Here is a 19,768-nt window from a genome sequence, read left to right as displayed (position 1 = left end):
GAGCAGAAGCCAGTGGTCAAGCCTGCTTATAGACAGGTTCCAGGAATTCCCTCTGTGTATGAACCACATGGGAGAAGGTTCTGGAAGCTTCCCAAGTATAACACAACCTTGCCAACCTCAGAAAGTCCTTAGGAAACAGTAGTTGGACCAGGTGACTTAACCAGTGACCCAGTCAGAAGAGCCCACACCCCTTCCAACACACAGAAAGTAAAGGCTGGATCTGCCTCCCACCAGGTCGGGCAACTGGCTCTGCCTGGTATCTAGGGCGCCACCTGCAGGAGAAAGAATGAATTTCTGTTCCACCCAGATGGCAGCGGCATGGGCAGAGCCAGGCAGGCAGCAGCCAGGAGACATGCTTAAACAGGGACTCCGGGCTCCATGGTCCGCAGTGTGGGTGTGGAACTGTGGCAGAAGACTGCACTTCGTGATTCTTTCGCAGCACCTGGTGGGAAGGTCGATGAACACACCCGATTCCTTCAGGATGTCGGTGATCTTCTGGAGACCTAACCAGAAATGACATTGAAGGTCTCCTTTTCCCTGCTCTGTACTTGAAGAAGCCTATTCATCCTTCAGTGCCAAGCTCAAGTGCCACCTCATAGGAAGACTTACCCATCTCCTTGCCCTCTGGTAGGATCGTGTCACTATGATGGCCCACTCAGCCTGTAGCTACTGCAAGCACGCAGCGTGTGAGAGCCTCCAGACCCTCGTCACACAACAGAGAACTTGAGCTGCAGCAACGGAGATGTGCTTGCCTTGAGAACTTGAGCTGCAGCAACGGAGATGTGCTGCCGTGGCAAAGTATACGCCAGGTCTTGAGGACTTGGTACCAAAATGTGAGTTAAAATGCCCTGTTTATGACTTATATTGATTGCTCGTGGAAATGGAATCTGCTTCGCATATTGAGGTAAGTAAAAGATGAACTTCATTTCAACGGGTTTTAATGTGGCTAGCAGGAAGTTTTCAGTTTTCAATAGCATATTCGGTTCACGTGAGTTTCCTGCTGAACAAAAAACTGCATTCTCCTGGAATCACACGCATGTCCTGGCCAATGGCATTTGCTGAGTGAACGGATGGATGGGCGGGTGAGCAGATGGAGAATGGATGAGTGGATGGGTGATAGTGGTGGAGATGTGACTGGATGGGTTGGGTCACTGGAATGTGGATGGGTGGGAAGCTAGACAGATAGATGGATCGGTAGGTAAGTGGGCACATGGGTGGGTGGATAGATGGACAGGTGAGTAGGTGTATGCACCAGTGAGTAGGTGGGCAGATGGAGATATGGATGGTGGGTAAATGGATGACTATATGGGCAAGCAGTGCCTGGAGCCAAATGTCTCCCGTTGCTAACTGCAGGGCAACTACGCCCCGGCCAAGCCCATAGAACCATAGGCACTCTTCTCTGGGTCTGCACTCAACCCAGTCATCCGATCCCCCACTGACACCCTGGGGGCCCGGGACAGCAAGGGGCTGTCAAGGTTTGCAAGCACACTTCCAGTCTTGCTGAAGGACTGGTGCTCTAGGACACAGGGATAATGCCATCCTGCTCTGCACCCCTGCCTCTCCCACCCTCCAGCCCCCTGCGCACCACCAAGGGGCAAGTAAGGGCTCTGCTGTCCTCCAAGGCCATTCCCAGGCAGGGCTTTGGCCCCCTGCCTCTGGGGCAGCATAGGTGAACTCAGCTGGGCCTGAAAACGGGAGGGGATGGGAGTGGTTGCTAGGAGACATGGGGCTGTGATTGACCGGCACTTAGTGAAGTGATGCTGCCCTCTGGTGGTAGATATGGGTGCTGACAGCTGGTACACAGGCCTCAGGGACCTCCCTTGTTCCCAGGTGTACTGAAAACACAGCTCACAAGGGACTCTGTGGGACAGAAGTTGAATAAAATAGGGTTGTGGTGATTCTAGCCCCTAGTGACATCAAGTGAAAAAATCTGGTTGCAAGATATAAAGAGTTTGTGAAGTCCCTCTTCCATTCAAAATTATTTCATTCAGTGCAATAATCAAAGCCGGCTTCAGTCCAGCTTGAAGTAAAAGGCAGCATAGCCTGCTGTTGACTCCAAGAATTGCACCCCAGCTTGACAGGCAGTTAAAACTCTGGAGACAGAAGAGCCAGTCTCTGCCAGGGAGAAGGCAGAAGAGAAATGGTAGAGTTTCTAGAGGATCCTCAGGGGACTGATGTGACCACGGAGCCAGGGAGGTGGCAGAGTCAGATCTGACTCCTGGAATGCGTAGGCTATGCCGCTGGCAGCTAAGCTCATGTCCACATTCAGCCCTCCACAGTCCTGAAGCTGCAGCACGGGCAGTCCTCCGGCATTCACCTCCATGACCAGGCTGGTCCTTTCCCACTGACTTCCCCACCCAGGGCTTGGCAGATCACAGTCCTCCAATACAGAGTGACCCTCAAGCCTCCACCTGCTCAGCGCAAGCCCCTTTAGCCTCGGAGGGCCACCTTGACTCCCCTCCATCCTGTGCTGGAGTGTCCCGCGCCATGACACCTCTGGCCCCTTGCCACGGCACTGCTGTTCTCAACACCGTTGAGTTGTAAGAGGCTCTGTGTGTGCCAATCATGTACACAGAAAGGACGGAGTGGTCAGGTGATGGGATGGCCCTTGCGGCCACCGTAAGCCAGAAACCACTTTATAAAGCAGCTGGTGTCCTGAGCAAAAGTCATTTAGACCCTAACCTGAGAAGTGGGGAGCAGAGCAGAAGAGAAAGGAGAGGAGGTATGGGCTATCTCAGGAAACCTACTCTTCTCTCACCACACCACAGAATGCATGCTCTTTTCTCTCACCCGCCTCTTTCCCTCTTGGATAGGAACAAAGCCACGGGTGCTTTTAGAAAAGCCATGTCCTTATTTATAATAGCTAGGGTATAACACAGAAGGTCTTCAATCAGCAGGCTGTTCTTCATAAGGAAATATGCAGGCAGCAATTTCTCTAGAACTAACCATGTAGACCAGGCTAGCCTCAAGCCCACAGAGATCCATCTGCCTGCCTCTGTCTCCGAGTGCTGGGATTAAAAATGCGTGCCACCACACCTGGCCTGGCATGTGCCCTAGTTCCTGGTGGCTCCAACGGGGCATGCAGTAGGTGTTGTATAATGACCACACCCCATAATACATTTTTAAACTTTAGAATGGTTTTACGTTTGCTGAAGAGTTGCAGACAACAGAGACTCTGCCTGTGCATAGTGTCCATTTCCCTTCCCTTCCCCATCTCTCCATCCCCCCTTCCTTCTCTCTTTCTCCTCCCTTCATTCCTCCTATCCCTCTTCTCCCTGAGACTCCCTCAGTCTCTCCCTTCTCTTCCATCTTTATCACTCCTCTTAATTGAGATCAAGTCATTGTGTTACGTTTTGGCACCCTGTCTCCTTGGGCTTCTCAAGACCTCTCTGTTGATGACTTTAAGGTGACTGCAATGCCCCACTGGGATTCATCTGGGTCAATTTCTGCCGTGCCTCTGCATGCCGGAAGCATGTGTTTCCTTTCTGATGTACAGGTGCCTGTGCTGAGGGAGCCTTGGATTTTTTTTTTTTTTTTTGCTTATTTATTTGTTTGTTTTAAGAAAGGGTATTGGTATATATAGCTCAGACTAGTCTCAAAATGGTGATGCTCCTGCCTCAGCCTCCCGAGTGCTGGAATTACAGGAGTATTCTACCATGCCCAGCTTGTACTTGGCCTTTTGAGCAATGCTGGATCTCTTCAGACTTCCAGGACTCTTAGAGATAGACTTCCACGAGCCGTTGGATGGAACGTTTTGGCTTCTATATAAAGTAAAGCCCCCAAAGCCTCATGCATTGAAGGTGTGGTCTTCAGCTAGTGACAGTACCAAGCAGTGACTGGATCTTGAGGCCACTAACTGTGAATGATTAACCCACTAGATGGACAGTCAGGAGCTGCTGGATGGCTGGTGCAAGTAGTTCCCATGGGACCTGAGTTGAAGGATGTGGCTTATATGGACTCTCCCTCTCTCCATCTCTGATTCCCAGCTGCTGTGAGATATGCAGCTCTTTACACAGCATGTTCTGCCTCACCCACCCCCACCCCTGTGATGAGCCCAGAAACAGCACAACCAATGGACCATGATCCCAAGTGTCAAAAAGTGAATGAAAGTTAATCTTTTCTACTTGTTTCCCTCAGGTATTGATCAAGTGAGAAAGGCTACTATCCAGGCAATGGTGGATGTGACATTACAGAGAGTGTGGCCCTTGGTGACAATGTCACTTTTCTCCCCCCTGCCCACCAGGCTCCTCCAGGGAAGTCACCGTACTGGGCCCACACTCAGGCGTGAACGGAAGCTTCCACTCTGTATCTGCTGAGGGCGGCAAAGTTTGTTTGGAATTTCCCTTCCTCTTCCCCACTCTTTGTTTATTTATTCAGTCTTTTGTTTACTGAGCTCAGCCTTGTGGATTTCAAACTTTTAGCTGCAATCCAATCACTGCATCATCCCAGCATGGCCTTGTTGACTTTCACTGCTCAGCCTCCCTGCCTGCTTAGCCATCTCTCTTGCCCTTCAGAGAGGGGTTCTACTCCTACGACACAGGCTAACCATGCCATTCCCCACCCTCCACTCTCTGAGTTCCTGACCTCCTGAGTACAGCACCTCTCATGGTGCTAGAAAGCTCTGAGGTGCTGACAAGTGTCCCCTGACCCTGGATAGCCCAGAATAACTTCACTACCCTACAAAAGCCACCTGGTTTCACCAACTCTGACTTCCTCCCTGCAGAATACCAAGCACACGAATGCAGTTACCCAACGGAGGCTTCTTGTTGATCTTTCTGTGGTGTGACACATTTAGGCCACTTCCATGTGTGTCCAGGCTAGCAGCCCTACCCCCAACCCATTTCTTGTTAAGCAGCATGCTGTGGTGTAGAGGTGTCATCAAGGGACATCTTGGTCATTCTAGCTTGGAGTGATTAGGGGAAAGGTGTTATCAATGCTGAGAGTTTCTGGTGGGTGTAAGTTTTCATTCCTGTGAGGTGCCTGCCTTGGATAGTGACTGCTGGGCCTTCTTCAGTCTTTCACAACCTGCTTGCCAATGGCCGCCCTCAGGTGCGCAGCAAGTGGGACTATGGGAAGCCTCTAGCTGCAGCAGCCCCTTTTTTTTCTGAACCCTCAAGTGCATCTTGGGAATCTAGAGTGTGTAACACACACACACACACACACACACACACACACACACGCTGGCTCCCGCAACTATGCTCCTCACCCACCCTGAGGCTTCTGCCCTCTTTCTCTGTGTTTGGCTGTCTAAGCAGAGCCAGTCTTGGGCTTCAGGGCCTAACTGTGTAGCTCCTTCTCCACAGTTGTGAGGTCCTCCAAGACCTGCTCCCATCCATCCCATCCAGAGTGTTGGCCTGGAAGTGAAGGCCTACTCAGCTGGCCCAGAGTAGGGTCCTTTGCTCCTGGACAATTTCTATCCTGATCTCTGGGTTAACCACCCTTGGAAGGTCATTACCCTACTCTTTGGCAAGGCCTCATTCTGTGTAGCTCTCTTAAGTCTTCAGGACACATTAACCACGGCAGTCCTGACACCACGGTGTGGGAGGCTGAAGCCAAGGAAATAACACTGTCTTCCAGGAGATGGGCTTGAGCCCCAGGCCTGTCTCCCTGTCCCTCACACTAGGGACTAGGGTACCACTGCCCCCAAGACAAGCTGGGCCACACAGTGATAGCTGCTGACAGCAGGAAGATAGAAGATGATGCTCCAGCCGGCTGCCCCAAAGGACAAAGTTCCCTCGTCTTTCAGTACCTGGGACGTTGGAGCTGGCTCACAGCAGCGGTCACACCATTGAAGGGTGACAGGGCCAAGAGGAAAGAAACCCAGAGTCTCAGGGATTGAGGCCTACGGTGCCTGATCTGTCCTGGAGGGACAGAGTAAAGCCCCATCAGGACAGGACCTAGGCCTAAGCAATGACAGATGGGTAGATGGAAATATGGATGGACAGATGGAAGGATGAATGGTTGAGTAAACAGAGGAGAGTAGAAAAATAGATGGTGGGTGAATGGTTGGCTAAACAAAAAAATGATGTGCTGCAGGAAGAATGCAAAAAATGGATGAAAGAAGGATGAGAGGGAAGGAGAAGGGGAGGGAAAAGGAAGTGCAAGATAGAGTGAGGATAGAAGGAAGGGAAGAGGTTGGAGGAAAGGGAGAGGAAGTAGGGGGAGAGAGGGAAAGAGAGAGGGAAGGAGGAACAAAAGGGGAAGGCGGGAGGGACACAGTGATGGATAGACCAGCATGAAGGACCCCGGGAGCCGTCCTTTCTGCTGTTGCTTCCTTTGGCAGCTGTCACCTTGCTCTCTGCCCCTGACCTGAGCCTCTTTCAGGGTCCCTTGTCCTTCCTGAGGCTAGACTTCTGTGGAAGGATGAGGGCCAACAGAGGACTGCCCTAGCTTCTAATGCATCTTGAAGTTAGTACAGAGACCACACAGAAGCCGAGACAAGACCCTACTCCTCTCAGAGGTGACCCTCTCTCCAGACCAACAGCTCTCCAGAGGGGAGCTATCAAAGTCTCCACAGTTCCCAAGCTTTCCCTTACTTGCCCTCCTCAGGCAGGCCTGATCTATCCTTGGATCTCCACGACTCGCTGTCCACCTTTGAGGGTGTCACAGTGCCTCATCTTATTGACCCTTCTTCCAGTAAGCAAGGGAAATGGTGCCTTTTCCTGGGACCTGGACCCATAGACCCAATCTTCTTCAAAGTGGATCTCAAGGCTGGCATCTGAGTCCAAACTCCTGCTCCAGTGCCAGCGTCAGAGCCTCATTATACTAGCGGAAGGGCAAGTGGCACCTAAAGGCTACATTCCAAGTGACTAGGATCCTTGTTACCAGGGCCCGAGGCATGGGGACCCTGTCCTTATCAGAGATGAGGAAACAGACCCAACTTTGGCCCTGCTGCCAATCAGGCACTAGTGATATGATGAGCCTATCTTTGCACACAGCCCACTCCCCAGAGTGCTGGTGAACATTCCAGAGGCTACAATCCTGCCAAACCCTACCCTTGTCAGCATGGTGAACTGTCTGCCTTGGGACTGGCCAGCACTTGGAGTGTTCTAACATTGGGGAGGGCCAGGGAGGGGGGTAGAGTGTATTGCAGAGCTCAAGGCCTTAGGAGGGACCAGAAGGGCCTGGAGGGAATCAGCCTTGTCCAAATATGTCCAGCAGGGGGCAGTGCCACCTCACATTTGGAAATTGCCTATGACTGGGTCAATCCTGGGCCACCCAGCATATCCTCCACAGCCTCAGGCTTCTAATCCACATTGGCACAGCCCTCCAGGCAGCCTCTTACCCCCAGGGCTCTGCAAGGACTGGCAAGCTGGGCCTTCAGCTATGAAGCTTCCCCTGGCATTTCTCTGGGCCCCTGCATCAGATGACCAACTAGTTCTTCACTTCAGCCAGACAGCACTCCCCTCTGTGAATCCCCAGACTCCCTCACTGCTCTGACCTCTACCTACCCAACTTTCCTGACACACTTAAACACTGCATGGCACCACTGTCCTCAGGCCTGGAGACAGGGCTAGCCCCATTTGCTCCCAGATGTACCCGCAACCACCACCACCACACACACCCTTTTTACCATTGCTTGCTCATGGGAGGGTCTGTTCTTTCCTGTCCCTCAGCTCCTAGTACCAGCCATAGGACCCAAGGCGGGAGGGATTGGGGGCTTGGTGGTAGTCCAAGCAAACATCATGTGTCCCCAGACCTGAGGCCCTGCCCCCACCCTAGCCTCTCGGGTTACACAGGCCTAGAGGCTGGCTCAGCCTGCCACTGCCTGATTCTGCTGCTGATAAACTTATCAAGCCCGGCATCTCTGGTCCAGAGGGACTGCCCTGCGCAGGCATTGCCATGGCAACTAGAGGCAGCAAGGCAGCCTTCGACCAGGTTGCCAAGAGATGGCGGCAGGCAGCCTGGGTGTGCTCGCTTAGCGCAGCGTTCTGCAGCGCTGCCCTGGAGGGCTCGGTCCCACATACCACCCCGGGGAGCCCTGAGCCAGCCCGGCCCCACCTGGACTCACCTGCCGAAGTCCCCTCTCATCCCACGAGCCGTGGGTCACTAAAAACCAGCATGAAGGACCCCAGGAGCCGTCCTTTCTGCTGTTGCTTCCTTTGGCAGCTGTCACCTTGCTCTCTGCCCCTGACCTGAGCCTCTTTCAGGGTCCCTTGTCCTTCCTGAGGCTAGACTTCTGTGGAAGGATGAGGGCCAACAGAGGACTGCCCTAGCTTCTAATGCATCTTGAAGTTAGTACAGAGACCACACAGAAGCCGAGACAAGACCGTACTCCTCTCAGAGGTGACCCTCTCTCCAGACCAAGGAACCAACCAGCAGGATCCTTGAGCACAAGAATTTATCAGAGGACCAGCGTGGGCTAGCAGAGTTCCTGCAATCACCTAGAGGCATCAGGTAGGCAGCTCAGTTATCCAGGGACCCTCCAGGGGCCCCACCTCTGAACTGCCAAAAGTTCACTTTCTAACCTGGGAAAGACCTGGCTCAGGACAAAATCCCTCTTAGTGAAAAGAGGAAACTGCACCTTGCAAGGTCTCATGAACTAGGGACATGGGGAAGGCTATTTCAGACACCACCAGTTTGTTTTTTTGTTTGTTTGGGAGGGAGGCTGTTTTTGTTTGTTTGTTTGTTTGTTTTCTTTTTGTGTGTCTGAGGAAGTGGGAATGGTACTATGAAGGTCTTGAGCCCCAACACACTGGGCCCAGCTTCCCACTGCCCTCTGCAGCCAAGGGGGCGGTATATAGGGCTCTGCAGCTACACGCGCAGGAAAGCACATGGGATGGTGTGCCTCGAAGGGCGTGGCTCTGTGGGCTGCCAGCCAGCTGCTGCAGACAGGGGCCCGACATCACAAGGCCCTGCTCCCACCTATACACTGGTACCCAGTGCCTCTCAGGAGTGAACATATCTGGGTGGAGAGGCAGGAGATGACAGGGCAGTGTCACCAAACCTGGGGTCGGATGCAGCCCAACCTGTAGACAGCACGGAGACAAAGGGCATTTATCACGAGATGGCACAGATGGGGCACTGGTGACCTGTAATTAATCGGGCGGTTGGATGACACCACATATCTGGGCCCCTCTGTGTGAACCTCCTGCCCACTGCAGCCAGCACAGAAGTAGAAGCTGGGTGCAGGAAGGCCAGGGCTGGGGCAGGTAGCAACGCATGGATTGGAGAGTGGCTCTGACAGGCCCCAGGGGAGAGCATCACAGCAGAGCAGACTTGGAAGAGGGAAGCCCACCCAGAGGCGGAGGCAGGAAGCTGGGGCCTGGAGCTGACCACAGGGCCTCCCATTCCCATTGCCCCGCATGTCTGGAACTCCCAAGACAGGACTCCCCCACACAGGACAGATGAGAACCGAATGGAGATATATTTTCGAAACGTTCATATTTGTCTCTCCTCTCACGTTTTTGTTTCTTTTCTACAATCCTGAGACTGCTGTTCATCAACCCCCAGCGGCTGCGCCACAATGTCCCAGAGAGCAGTTACGCAGGGAAGTCATTTCACAGTCAGACGAGCTGCAGCGAGGCTGGCAGGCAGGCACCGAGGACAGAGCAAGGTTGTTCAAATCACCAAGAAGGGGAAGGAAACCCTGCTGGCGGCGGCCCTCCCTCCCACCAGAAGGAAGTGTCTGTCTGTGCTGTTCTCACGAGTCTTCAGCCTCCCCGGAAAGGCCTCCTCTGCTCAGCGGCATCAGGGTGTGCCAACGCTTCTTGACACTCAAAACAGAAACAAAACAGGTCCCCCCCCCGCCATGCCATCCAGTTTACATGAGGGATAAAATTACATTTGTACAAAAATAGATTCATTTACCCTTCCCGGTGCGTTAAACATTCCTCTATCTTTACTCCCTGCGGCCTCGGCATCCTCCCCACAGCGGCCGCGCATCCCAGCTAAGGCATGGCTAGAGATCAGGGCACTCCAGCCCTGCAGCATCTGAAAATAGATGCATCTCCTGCCTCCAGAGTCACCAGAGCCCGACTTCCCCACAGAAGGGATCTCAGGTCCTTGCTCACAAGAAGCAAATATACAGGAAAATGGGAAAGTCTTGATTAAAAAGAACACAGAACATCGGTAACTGTGCCGCATCTCCCGTCGCTGGTGTGCAGCCTCTGCGCAGCGTCTGTCCAGCACATGCATGTTCACACCACACACTCGTGTACGGGGACCAGATGGTACGCCCCCGATCTGTGACGGGGACGGCAGATGATTAGCCATGGTTGCCTGCTTTGGCCAGGTCCCCTGGGATCCCACACGAGGAAGCTTGGGTGTCCCTTGGCACTGTCACCAAGCTGCCCAGTATCCTTGGGGATGCTGTAATTTGGAAAACTTGGGGTGTGGGACCAAATTCCCCCAGTGACTGTTGTTTCAGGGTGACACGGGCCAGCAGCTGCCACGGGCCCTGTGGTCATCTTCACTTCTCAGCCACAGGAGAGCCCCAAATGAATCTCCAAGCAGGGAGGTGACAGAGATGAAGAATATGGCCCAGAAGCAGCAATTGTGGAAGTCATATGACCATTGGTGGCAGCTGTTATCCAACCAGGCTAAGGTGGGTGTGTGCGCAGGATGGCTAATGAGCTGGTGTTAGTGCTATCTTTAGAAAATTAAAGATTGTCCCACCAAAATAATAATAGCAATAATAATTACAATCACCTTAATTGAGCCAGATTGGTAACAGGACTGAAGGTCTGGTTAAACAACGCCCAATTCTCTCCTTAGTGACACCATGCCCACACTTCCATTGAGAACAATGGTGACAATGAGGCTAAAGGGACAGGAAGCTCACCAGGGAATCTACAGTGACAAGCAGTGGCAGGTAAGGCTATGTGTATGTGGGCCAGTGGGGCTAGGGGCCAAGGCCCCAGTGCCTGCCAGCCAGCCAAGCCCAGACATGGCAGCATTCCAGACGGTCAGCCCCAGGACTTTCTCTGCTGGAGCCGCCGATGGTCCTCAGCAGCTCAGAGGACCACAGAGCACAGCGTGAAACAGGGCCAGCATGAACAGTGGGAGCAGAGGTCTGCAGAAGGCACAGTGCTGGGTATGGACTGGGGAATCTGCTGCTCTGCCTGGCGCTACCAGCCCAAGGGATAGACAGATTTTCTAGGAAAGCCTGGGAGGAGCAGACAGACGGTCCTGGGAACTGTGGGGCTAACCAACCACATCTCCCATGCCACCACATGGAGAGAAGGAGCACAGGGAAGATGTTTCTGGAATCTTCTATAGGTGCCTCAGCTAGCTACGGTTTAGAACTTTGAAAAGGTGGAAAATAAATGTGCCCTTCCCCACAAAGCCCAGGAAACAGGCTCCTCCCATCCACTACCTCCAGGCCCAGTGCCCTAGGTGGTCCTTGAGGTCCATGAGGGCCTTTCTCCCCTACCGCTGTGCATCAGTGGGAGAAGTTGGGGAGGCAGTATGGCCATACCCACTAAGGCACCTGCTCCTGACAAACCTGGGCCCCTGGGTCTGAGACTAGATCATAGGACCCAGGAAGGCCCTACAGTGCAAACAAGATTGCTCAACTGGAGAGCCACACACACTCAGAGCTACACAAGACAGGGCTGAAGCCCAAGTCCATAGCCTGCCACCCGAGCGGGTGTGACAGAGCCCTTGGGGAAGATTCTGGACATACACTGTCCACAGACAACACCATACCAAGGGGAGTCCCAGAAAGGCCCGTCAGCATTCCTAACAGAAGCGACCAGTCCAAGAAGGGGCCCGTGCTAGAGTCCCACACAAAGCCTGGAGAGTTAGCCACACCAGGACACAGTCACCTGTCACATCTGCATGGTTCATCCCCAGGTCCCGCAGGACCCCTGTTCAGAATCCAGACAACAGCTCCCCTCCCTTCCCTGAGCCTCAGGATGTCCAGTGTCCTACAAGAGGCCAGCAAAAGGACAGCCCATGTGCTTCCCACAGGAAACCCCATTCTACATGAGCCAGGGGCAGCCCTCCAGGATGATCCTAGGTGCCATCTTGCAGACCACAAAATAAGATTTGGGATAGGGAAAAGCCAGGCCACTACCATCAGCTAACCCTGGGTTGGTGAGACATACAGTTGGGAACAATGACACAAAAAGGAACTGAGGGACATGACAGAGGACCTCTAGCCCACACAGCCTTGAGGTGGTCCCAGAATCCTGCACAGTGGCTGGGGTGATATCTCAGGGTATCTTTGGAAACAGGTTTTACAGGTTAGCTATGCCCCAGGAGGATAAGACCTGCCCCTACCTGTTCCCTCTTGACTCCGGGTGGATTCCCACCCTAGCTGGGTAACCAGGACTCTGAACAGGCAAAGATGGGGCGCTCCAAACAGAGGTGCCACACAGGCATGTCGAGAACCAGCGACAGCAAACAGCAACCAGAAAAGCCCTTCTCCTAGCTCTTGCAGCTTCAGGTGCTGAAGACCCCATGAAGTACCCCAAGCCCCTCAGGGTGACAGCAGTGTAGCCTAAGAGCTGATGTGGGGAAGGAGGCTGGCTGGGTCTCACACCAGCTCTTGCCGTGGCCCTGGGCCGGAGGCAAGCAGTAATAAAGATGACGAGGGTGGTAACGCATCTTTTGGGACCAAGGGTCACTGAACCCCAAAGATCCACATGGGCCATCAGAAAGGGCAGGGACAGGGCTGGAGCTGAGCAGCTGCGTCAAGGCAGGGCGCGGGACTGGCGCATGGGTGGCAGGGGCCTAGGTGGCTTGATGTGGGGCCTCCAGCATCTCCATGAGGAAGGTGTCGATGGGCGTGTCCCCGATGAGCTTGAAGAAGAACAGGTGCTCCAGGCACTTGAGCCCAATGGAACGCAGCGCAGGCAGGCGAAGCAGCAGCTTGGCGAACCTGCGGGATAGTAGAGAATAAGCACAGGCAAGGGGGCAGGCGGTGTTCTCCTCTGTACCTGTGACCTGCAACTTCCCTGGAGACCAGCTGAGTCCAGCAGCCTGGGGCCTGCATCTGGATTGCAGAGGAAGCTGCCTAAGCTGATCCTTCAAGGAGGAGGCATGAGAACTTAAAAGGAGAGACGAAAGAACACAGAGGTTGAGTGTGGGATAGGGAGAGGTACATCAAGATCCACGAGGCCCTGGTATGAAAGGAAGAACCAATGAAGACTCCTGTTGGCCAGGACAAGCCCAACAGGGTTTGGGAGAGAGGTTACAAGTGTGGGCTTGCTCCATGGGTGATGGGGAGGCACTACAAAAATCTGAGCAGGTAAGAGCATGAACGTGTTTTTGCATCAGAGAGGCCTCTGCAAGAGCAGCTGTCCCTCTAGCAGGAGTGGGGCATGTCCTGGGAAGAGGCAACAGAAAGCTCTGTGTGCAGCCTCATGGGTAGTAATAGGCACGGTACTCAGTGGGTGCCTGAAAAGCCACAGCAGGGTGGAGACCCCTCCCGGAGGTGGGGCCAGACTGAGCTGGGGAATTCTGAGCTCCAGCAGGAATGCCAGCCTCCCATAAGTAATCCCAGTATGCTATGCAGATCCCTCCCCAGAGCGGGCTCTGCTGGGTTACTAGGCACTGTGGAGGCTCTTGAGTTCCTCTACCTCTGGAGTGTTTCCTGGGTAAGACTGATAGGCATGGGAAAGGAGTCTAACAGCTCAAGAGATGGACATCCAGGCCAATTAGCTACGGCAGACAAGAGAGGACAGTGTGGTGTGGGGACAGGACCTGGGGTCCCACGTGTGACCTCTGTGTCTGCTTGGGGCCTCCCTATACACTGGAGGGGGCTCTGGGCCTCATTAATTATTAACAATGTCCTTCATTTCTAGGGAGGAAGCCGTGTGGCTGGCTGCCCTGCAGTCTTCAGTTTAAAGGCACAAGCGTAGCTTGGAGGCTGGAGAGGCGCCAGAGAACAGGCTGTTTTCTGCTGAGCTGGCGAGATGGGCTAAAGGCAGGAAGCCAGGAAAAACAAGCCTCTGCCACCCTCCTGTCCTCCTCCGGGAAGTTTCACTTTAAACCAAACCAGATGAGGGCTAAACAGCAGTGTGGACAGTTAACTATGTGTGTGCCAGGCAGCAAGATGGGTCGGTGTGCCTGTCTGCCCAGTCTCCCAGGCCCCCTTCACCCCAGGCTGCAGACTGGGAGACTGCAAGGGAAGAAGTAGAAATGAACTTCAGGAATTCCTAATGCGTGGTTTCTCCCGGACACCTACAGCGTGCCTAACACTACAAGCTATGCGCCCGGCACTGCGGACCTGCACACACAGTCCTCCCTAGGCCTGTACACAAAATGTGCTCTCCAGCTTCAGCCATCTACTCTGCACAGCTGTAAAGCACCTACACTGTGCTGGTATCTCCAGGCCACTTAACAGGTGACGAACAGAAGGATTCACACTCCTGAACAAAGGCAAGCACCTACTGTGCACCGGAAACTGGATCAATTCTCTCAGTTGGGTACAGAGGAAGGCAGGTTGTCTGTCCTCAGAGCCCATGAGCCTGAGAGCTGCCTCGTTCCTGTCAGAGCCTACAAAGCTTCCCAGGCTGGTCTTGAGGAGGACAGTGTGTCTTGTGGCACACAAAGGGCTTCAGAGAGGTGCTGCTGAGCCCAGCAGCCGAGGCAGGGGGCTGTCTGGGAATGGAGGTGCAGCTCACCTGCCGGGCTGCTCCGGATACTTGTGTTTGCAGTATGCCTCTAGCGATGCGTATACCTTCTCCCTCAGCGCCTCCACCTCAGCAGGGTTTGAGAGACCCTTGGAGTCTGTATAGAGAAGTAACCTCAGGTCAGAGCCCCCAGGCTGTATCCTAGCCACATGCACACACAGCAGAGAATGTATACGCTACACAGCTAGACATGGCTGCCCTGCTGACCCAAAGCTCTCAGACCAGGGGGATGGGTGCTCTAGAGTCATGCCTCCGCTCTACCTCTTGAAAGTCAAGAGACCCTGAATCAGTACCTTGACTTTGAGGGAGTTAGTTTCCCCATTTTTCTCCACCTGGCCATAAGAGATAACCAATGCTTTCACTGACCTTGAGCCCCATCCCCAATGACAGGAAGAGAGCTGCAAGCCCCTCCCTGAGGATCTTCTCACCATGAGCAGAGGCCCCAGAAGCCCTTCGTCAGAGACTAGACATTGGTTACAATCCAGTCTGCAGAAATGCTACAGCACCATCAGGGCACAGTATCCCAGTGTGAATACTGAGGGTGGCCTGGGTCTAGGGGATCCTTAGAATACATCAGACTCCTTTAACTGACCTGGTTCCTGACAGTGCCTCCTTCCCACACAGCCTCAGGCCCAGGCCTCCCTGGTCGCCATGCCTCCAGCCAGGCCACTCAGACCTAACCTGGGATCTATCAGCTTGGCTCAGGAATTCTGGTGAGCTATCAGGGTGGAGGATTGTGCTCCTGTCCCTCCTTATCTTCTACACACCATGGACAGGGCTGGTGAGCTCCACTGGCCAAGCCTCCAACCCACCCACATACAACCCCCTCCCCAGCAGCAAGGATGAACTTTCAAACACAAAAGCCCACACACACCTTGTGGTACCAAGAGTCCCAGGCTCAGCAGCATCCTAGGGCCTAGTCAGAGCTGCCCACAACCCGTGGGCCATTCACTGAATCCCCAAACCTCTTCCCAGCAAGGATCCCACAGTCTCAGCAGCACTATGCTTCCATCACCATATGGAGTGGACACCGGTGGCATCTGCCACTAACCCAGAGCTGTGAGTACAGGCCTGGTCCACTCCTCACACTACAGCCTCCCATGTATAGCACCACACAGAAGACACTGTCTCTGCCTTTGTGACAACAATGGCTTGGAGGCCCCAAACATTGCCTCTCCAGAGCCACAGAAGGGACATGGCTATCCTCAGGAGGCTGTTCCGCCCTAAGCCCATGCACCCTTGAAGTCACTGTCAGGACACCTAACAGGATGGACTGAGCACCAGGCCCACACTGGGAGCTCACTGTGAAAGATGTGGACAGTAGAGTCCATGAGGCTCAGCTGGAGTCCACTAATGCCAAGTGCATACTCTGGCTGAACAGAGTGCCACTTGAGCCTCTCCAGTAAGTCTTCAGACAAGGGAGGCACAAGATTAATGTCTTTGTGATGGGGACACTGGCCCTGAAGCTCAAAGCATGAGGCAGAGCAGCTGGGAAGATGCAAGTGCCCTCGACCACATGGGAGGCAAGAGGGCCATACCAGGGTTGAAGAGGACAATGGCACGCAGGCAGCCCAGCTCCGTCTTGTCCATCTGCATGTCACGCATCTTAGACACCAGCTCCGTTAGCACCCTGAAGGAAAAAGCAGGCGCCAGGGTCCATGTTAGACATGTCCTTACCAGGGCCCCACCAAGGAAGATACATTGGGCTCTTGTGACGCACAGAGTAAATGGAGAGTAGCCGGATGCACTGGGCCAGGCCAGGGCCATAGGAAGGAACGAGCCCACAGTCCTTTGAAGGATGGGGTCCTCCACACCCCCAAGGCTATCTGGGAACCAGGGCCCAGAGGAAGAACCCCAAGACTGCTGAGCCAAGGAGAGTTGAGTGGCCAGTCATGGTTGCCCTCCATTCCCTTAGCTCCAGGTTAGACTTTCCCTGGGACAAAGCCTCTTAGTGGGAGTCCTATTTCATCTCTAGGTATCACAGAGCCTCCTCAGCAAGATAGGGACCCCTCCCAGGGGCCCTCAAGTGTCCTTAGCCCACTCAACACATGTGGAGTCTGGAAGAATATAGGCCCCAGCTGAGCTCTGACCTCAGCAGCAAGGAGCCCTGGGTCAGACTTCATTGTCTACTCGCTTTGACGGTGAGGGTAAGCTTGGAGTCTCAAAACAAATAAGCATAAGCCCCCAGTACCATTATACTGTCACTTCATTACTAGCTGGGCATGTGTGCCTAGGACTGTATTTCCCCAAACCAGACCCCAGAGGGCTAAGACCCAATTCCTTCCCCCGTGGAGTGGCCCCACACATAAGCTTGTCAAAGGCTTGTAGTGCCTGGCAGCGAGTCCAGGTTAGCATTTGCCCCATACTCACATACCTTTCTGTACTGATACAACCTGTCTGTGTGTTCTAGCTGGCCTTCCCTGAGAAGAGCTCAGTCTGTGCACTGTCCTCACTGTCCCAGAGTGCTGGTGGGTGGCTCTGCTCACCTCCAACTTCAGGAGCTCGGGGACTCACCTGCCCCGCCCCTACCTCGCTTCCTCCTATGAGTCTGCCCATTCTTGCTCTGCCCTATGCCCTCTGCATTTTCCCCAGTCTCTCGGCTTGAGCTGGCAGCAACTGACATCTAGGTCCCCAGAACACTGAGGTCTGGCATGGGCCCTCAGCTTGTACACAGGGCTGGCTATCCAGACAGGCAGGAGCGTAACTGGGTGGGGCCAGGTGACCCTTGGATGTGGCTGCACTCCAGCCAGCCGGCTCCTTTGAGCATGTCTCTAAGATGTGTGCAGAGGCATGCATCCAGGTTCACCGGGGGTGTAGGAGCAGCACTTCAAAAACACCAGTCATACAGTGAGTGATAGGTCAGGTCACAGGTCACCCTGGGGCTGCAACACTGTTTATGGCTGAGATGTGCCAAATGTTGACACTTGGAAAACCACACCAGTGGCATAATCTGTTTATATGATACTCGGGGATACTCAGATCACAAAGAAGGAAGGCTGCCTGTGGCCTCAACTCCCCTGACACTGGGCTCCACAGGCAGCAGTCTCCACATGTCTGGCCTGCATTTTCCACATTAATGTCTTTCCTAAGCAGAGGCTGTGTCCAGTAGGGTAGGAGGAGACTAAGGGGCCTGTCCCACACCTGTCAAAGATAGGCCCCATTCTAATGTATTTATTAAAGATGGCCCAACTACTGATGATGGTGCCCACCCCCCCTGCTTGCTGAACATAATTTACAGTTAGCCTAACAGTCAAAGACAGTCCCCAATTCACCTACCCATCAAAGACGATGCCACACCACTCATGTGATAATGATGGCATCCATTCCACCTACCTATCAAAGATGGTCCCTACCCTACCCACCTGTCAAAGATGGCGCCCACCCCAGCACTGTGAGCACTGTTCCGGTGTACATGCAGGCCAGTGGCAAGAAGGATCCCGTCTTTCACAGCTATGGAGCGGTGGGAGAAGGAGGCAATGAGCAGCTCGTTCCAGCCTGGGGGAGGGGAGGGCATATGGTCACTCTGCTGTTTCTATATCCTCCACCACTGTCCCTTCCCCTCACCCTCAGCCAGACCTCCAGAAGGAGCATGTTCCAGACTCATCTCTTTCCACACTCAAGTCAGGGATCCCAAAGTGGAACCCCAGAAGTACCTCTTCCTTCTACCAAGTACACGGGCAATGTGCCGGCCCTGAGAAGTCCCTGTAACAAACGCAGAACATAAAAGCTTTCTGTACACAGAGAGGGCATCTGCCTCTGAGCAGCCAGGAGTGCTTCCGATGACTCTCCCTGGGATGGCTATGAGAGGACTGCCACAGTCTGGGCCATGTGGAATGCAACATGAGTTGAGTGTTGAGAAGAAAAGCCACCTTGGAGCCACAGGTCCAATGCCATGCATCCTGGGCCCCAGGACCACACCAACCAGAACTGTTGTGCAAGCATTAAAAACGGGCCTAGAAGCTGGGCAGAGTGGTACACACCTGTAATCCCAGCACTCAGGGAGACAGAGGCAGGTAGATCTCTGTGGGTTCAAGGCCAGCCTAGCTTATAAAATGAGTCCAGAACAGCCAAGGCTACACAGAGAAACCCTGTCTCAAAAACAAACAAACAAACAAATAAGGGCCTGGGAGAGGAAGATAAGAGAGGACTCTACACAGACAGCCAGGGGTCCCTTGACAGGGCGGCACATGAGCCTTGTAACCATTCCGGAAACTGGCTGTGTCCTGAGATGCCAGGCCCCGCGGTTTCTATACCATGACTGCAAGCCTACTAACACATTTTACAGGGGGAAAATGGAAGCAGTCAGCACTTGAGAGGCAGGGCCTCCTACCACAGGTTCAACTAACTTGGATCCTAAAGATCATTCCCAGAAACGTGACCTCAGGGACCCCACATGGGTATGTGGAGCCAAGCCTGCCTCACCTCATATCTGAGCCCCACACTGACCAGGTCACCAACTAGAGCTGTCCCTTCTGCATGGGTTGTCATGCCTGTGGCAAGGGCTTATTGGAACACCTGCACTGAACAGTTGGTCCAAGGCTAGAAGGTCAGGTGGCTTTGCTCTTTCCACAGCCATTGCAGTAAAGACCTGGACAGCTGTGTCCCTGCTGGACAGAGTGCTTCCCAGAGCCTCAGAGAAGCCTGGGTTCACACAGTGGGCCGCATGCCTCATTCCAACAAGGCACAAGCCCACCTAGCCAGGGGCAGCATACACGGCAGGATCCATCTTGCTCATCTCAGCAATCCAAGCCCACCAAGAGGTCTTTTCAAAGGGAAAGCAGGAAGGTTGTGGCTTGTGTGAGCCTCACCCCAACCAAGTATCTTCCAAAACATTCCATGATATACAGGGATCCACCTCTGCTCATTTTATCTAGGGAGGTGGGCTGAGGCTGAGGAGAGCCATTGTGCAAACAGAAAACTGAAGCAGTAAGGGTGCTCAGCCCCTCAAAACCGTGTGGTCCCCAGGGCCCTTCGCAGGTGCGAGAGACTGTCAATGGTCACCACAGCTCTGCAGTGAGCAAGAGCCTTAGATGTCACACCCAACATATTTGCCCCACAGGTAGGAGCCTGAGCTAAGGCTCCCAATCTTAGCACCCCTACTGGTGACCTGGTGGAATCTGAGCACCAATTAGCACTGCCCAGTTAACAAACAAGGACTAGAGCAGCCTGCAGCGCTAGCCCCATCC

General features: G+C 53.8%; 1 protein-coding gene and 1 long non-coding RNA gene across 4 annotated transcripts in view; one reads left to right on the top strand and one right to left on the bottom strand.

Annotated features, from left to right (window-relative positions):
• Positions 1–314: 314 nt before the first annotated feature.
• LOC132655858 (uncharacterized) lies at positions 315–9,560 on the top strand. Of its 2 annotated transcripts, none has more exons than XR_009593759.1 (3): positions 315–904; positions 4,244–8,397; positions 9,432–9,560. It is a non-coding gene; the product is annotated as an uncharacterized LOC132655858 (long non-coding RNA). The 2 variants fall into 2 exon arrangements; XR_009593758.1 differs by having other exon boundaries at positions 4,138–8,397.
• The window catches only part of Rxra (retinoid X receptor alpha), an 87,568-nt gene continuing 77,148 nt past the window's right edge, over positions 9,349–19,768 (bottom strand). For both annotated transcript variants that reach the window (XM_021638115.2, XM_060389756.1), the window contains 4 exons: positions 17,945–18,077; positions 16,121–16,212; positions 14,574–14,679; positions 9,349–12,826 (listed from right to left, as the gene is read on the bottom strand). In XM_021638115.2, the coding sequence (XP_021493790.1) occupies positions 12,679–12,826; positions 14,574–14,679; positions 16,121–16,212; positions 17,945–18,077 (479 nt within the window). In that variant the 3' untranslated portion in view covers positions 9,349–12,678. The remainder of the gene's footprint in view (positions 12,827–14,573; positions 14,680–16,120; positions 16,213–17,944; positions 18,078–19,768) is intronic.

This window comes from Meriones unguiculatus, chromosome 8, assembly GCF_030254825.1.
Source record: "Meriones unguiculatus strain TT.TT164.6M chromosome 8, Bangor_MerUng_6.1, whole genome shotgun sequence".
Classification (NCBI taxonomy): domain Eukaryota; kingdom Metazoa; phylum Chordata; class Mammalia; order Rodentia; family Muridae; genus Meriones; species Meriones unguiculatus.
The sequence above is the reverse complement of the archived record's forward strand: the minus strand, read 5'-3'. Positions and strand labels throughout refer to the sequence as shown.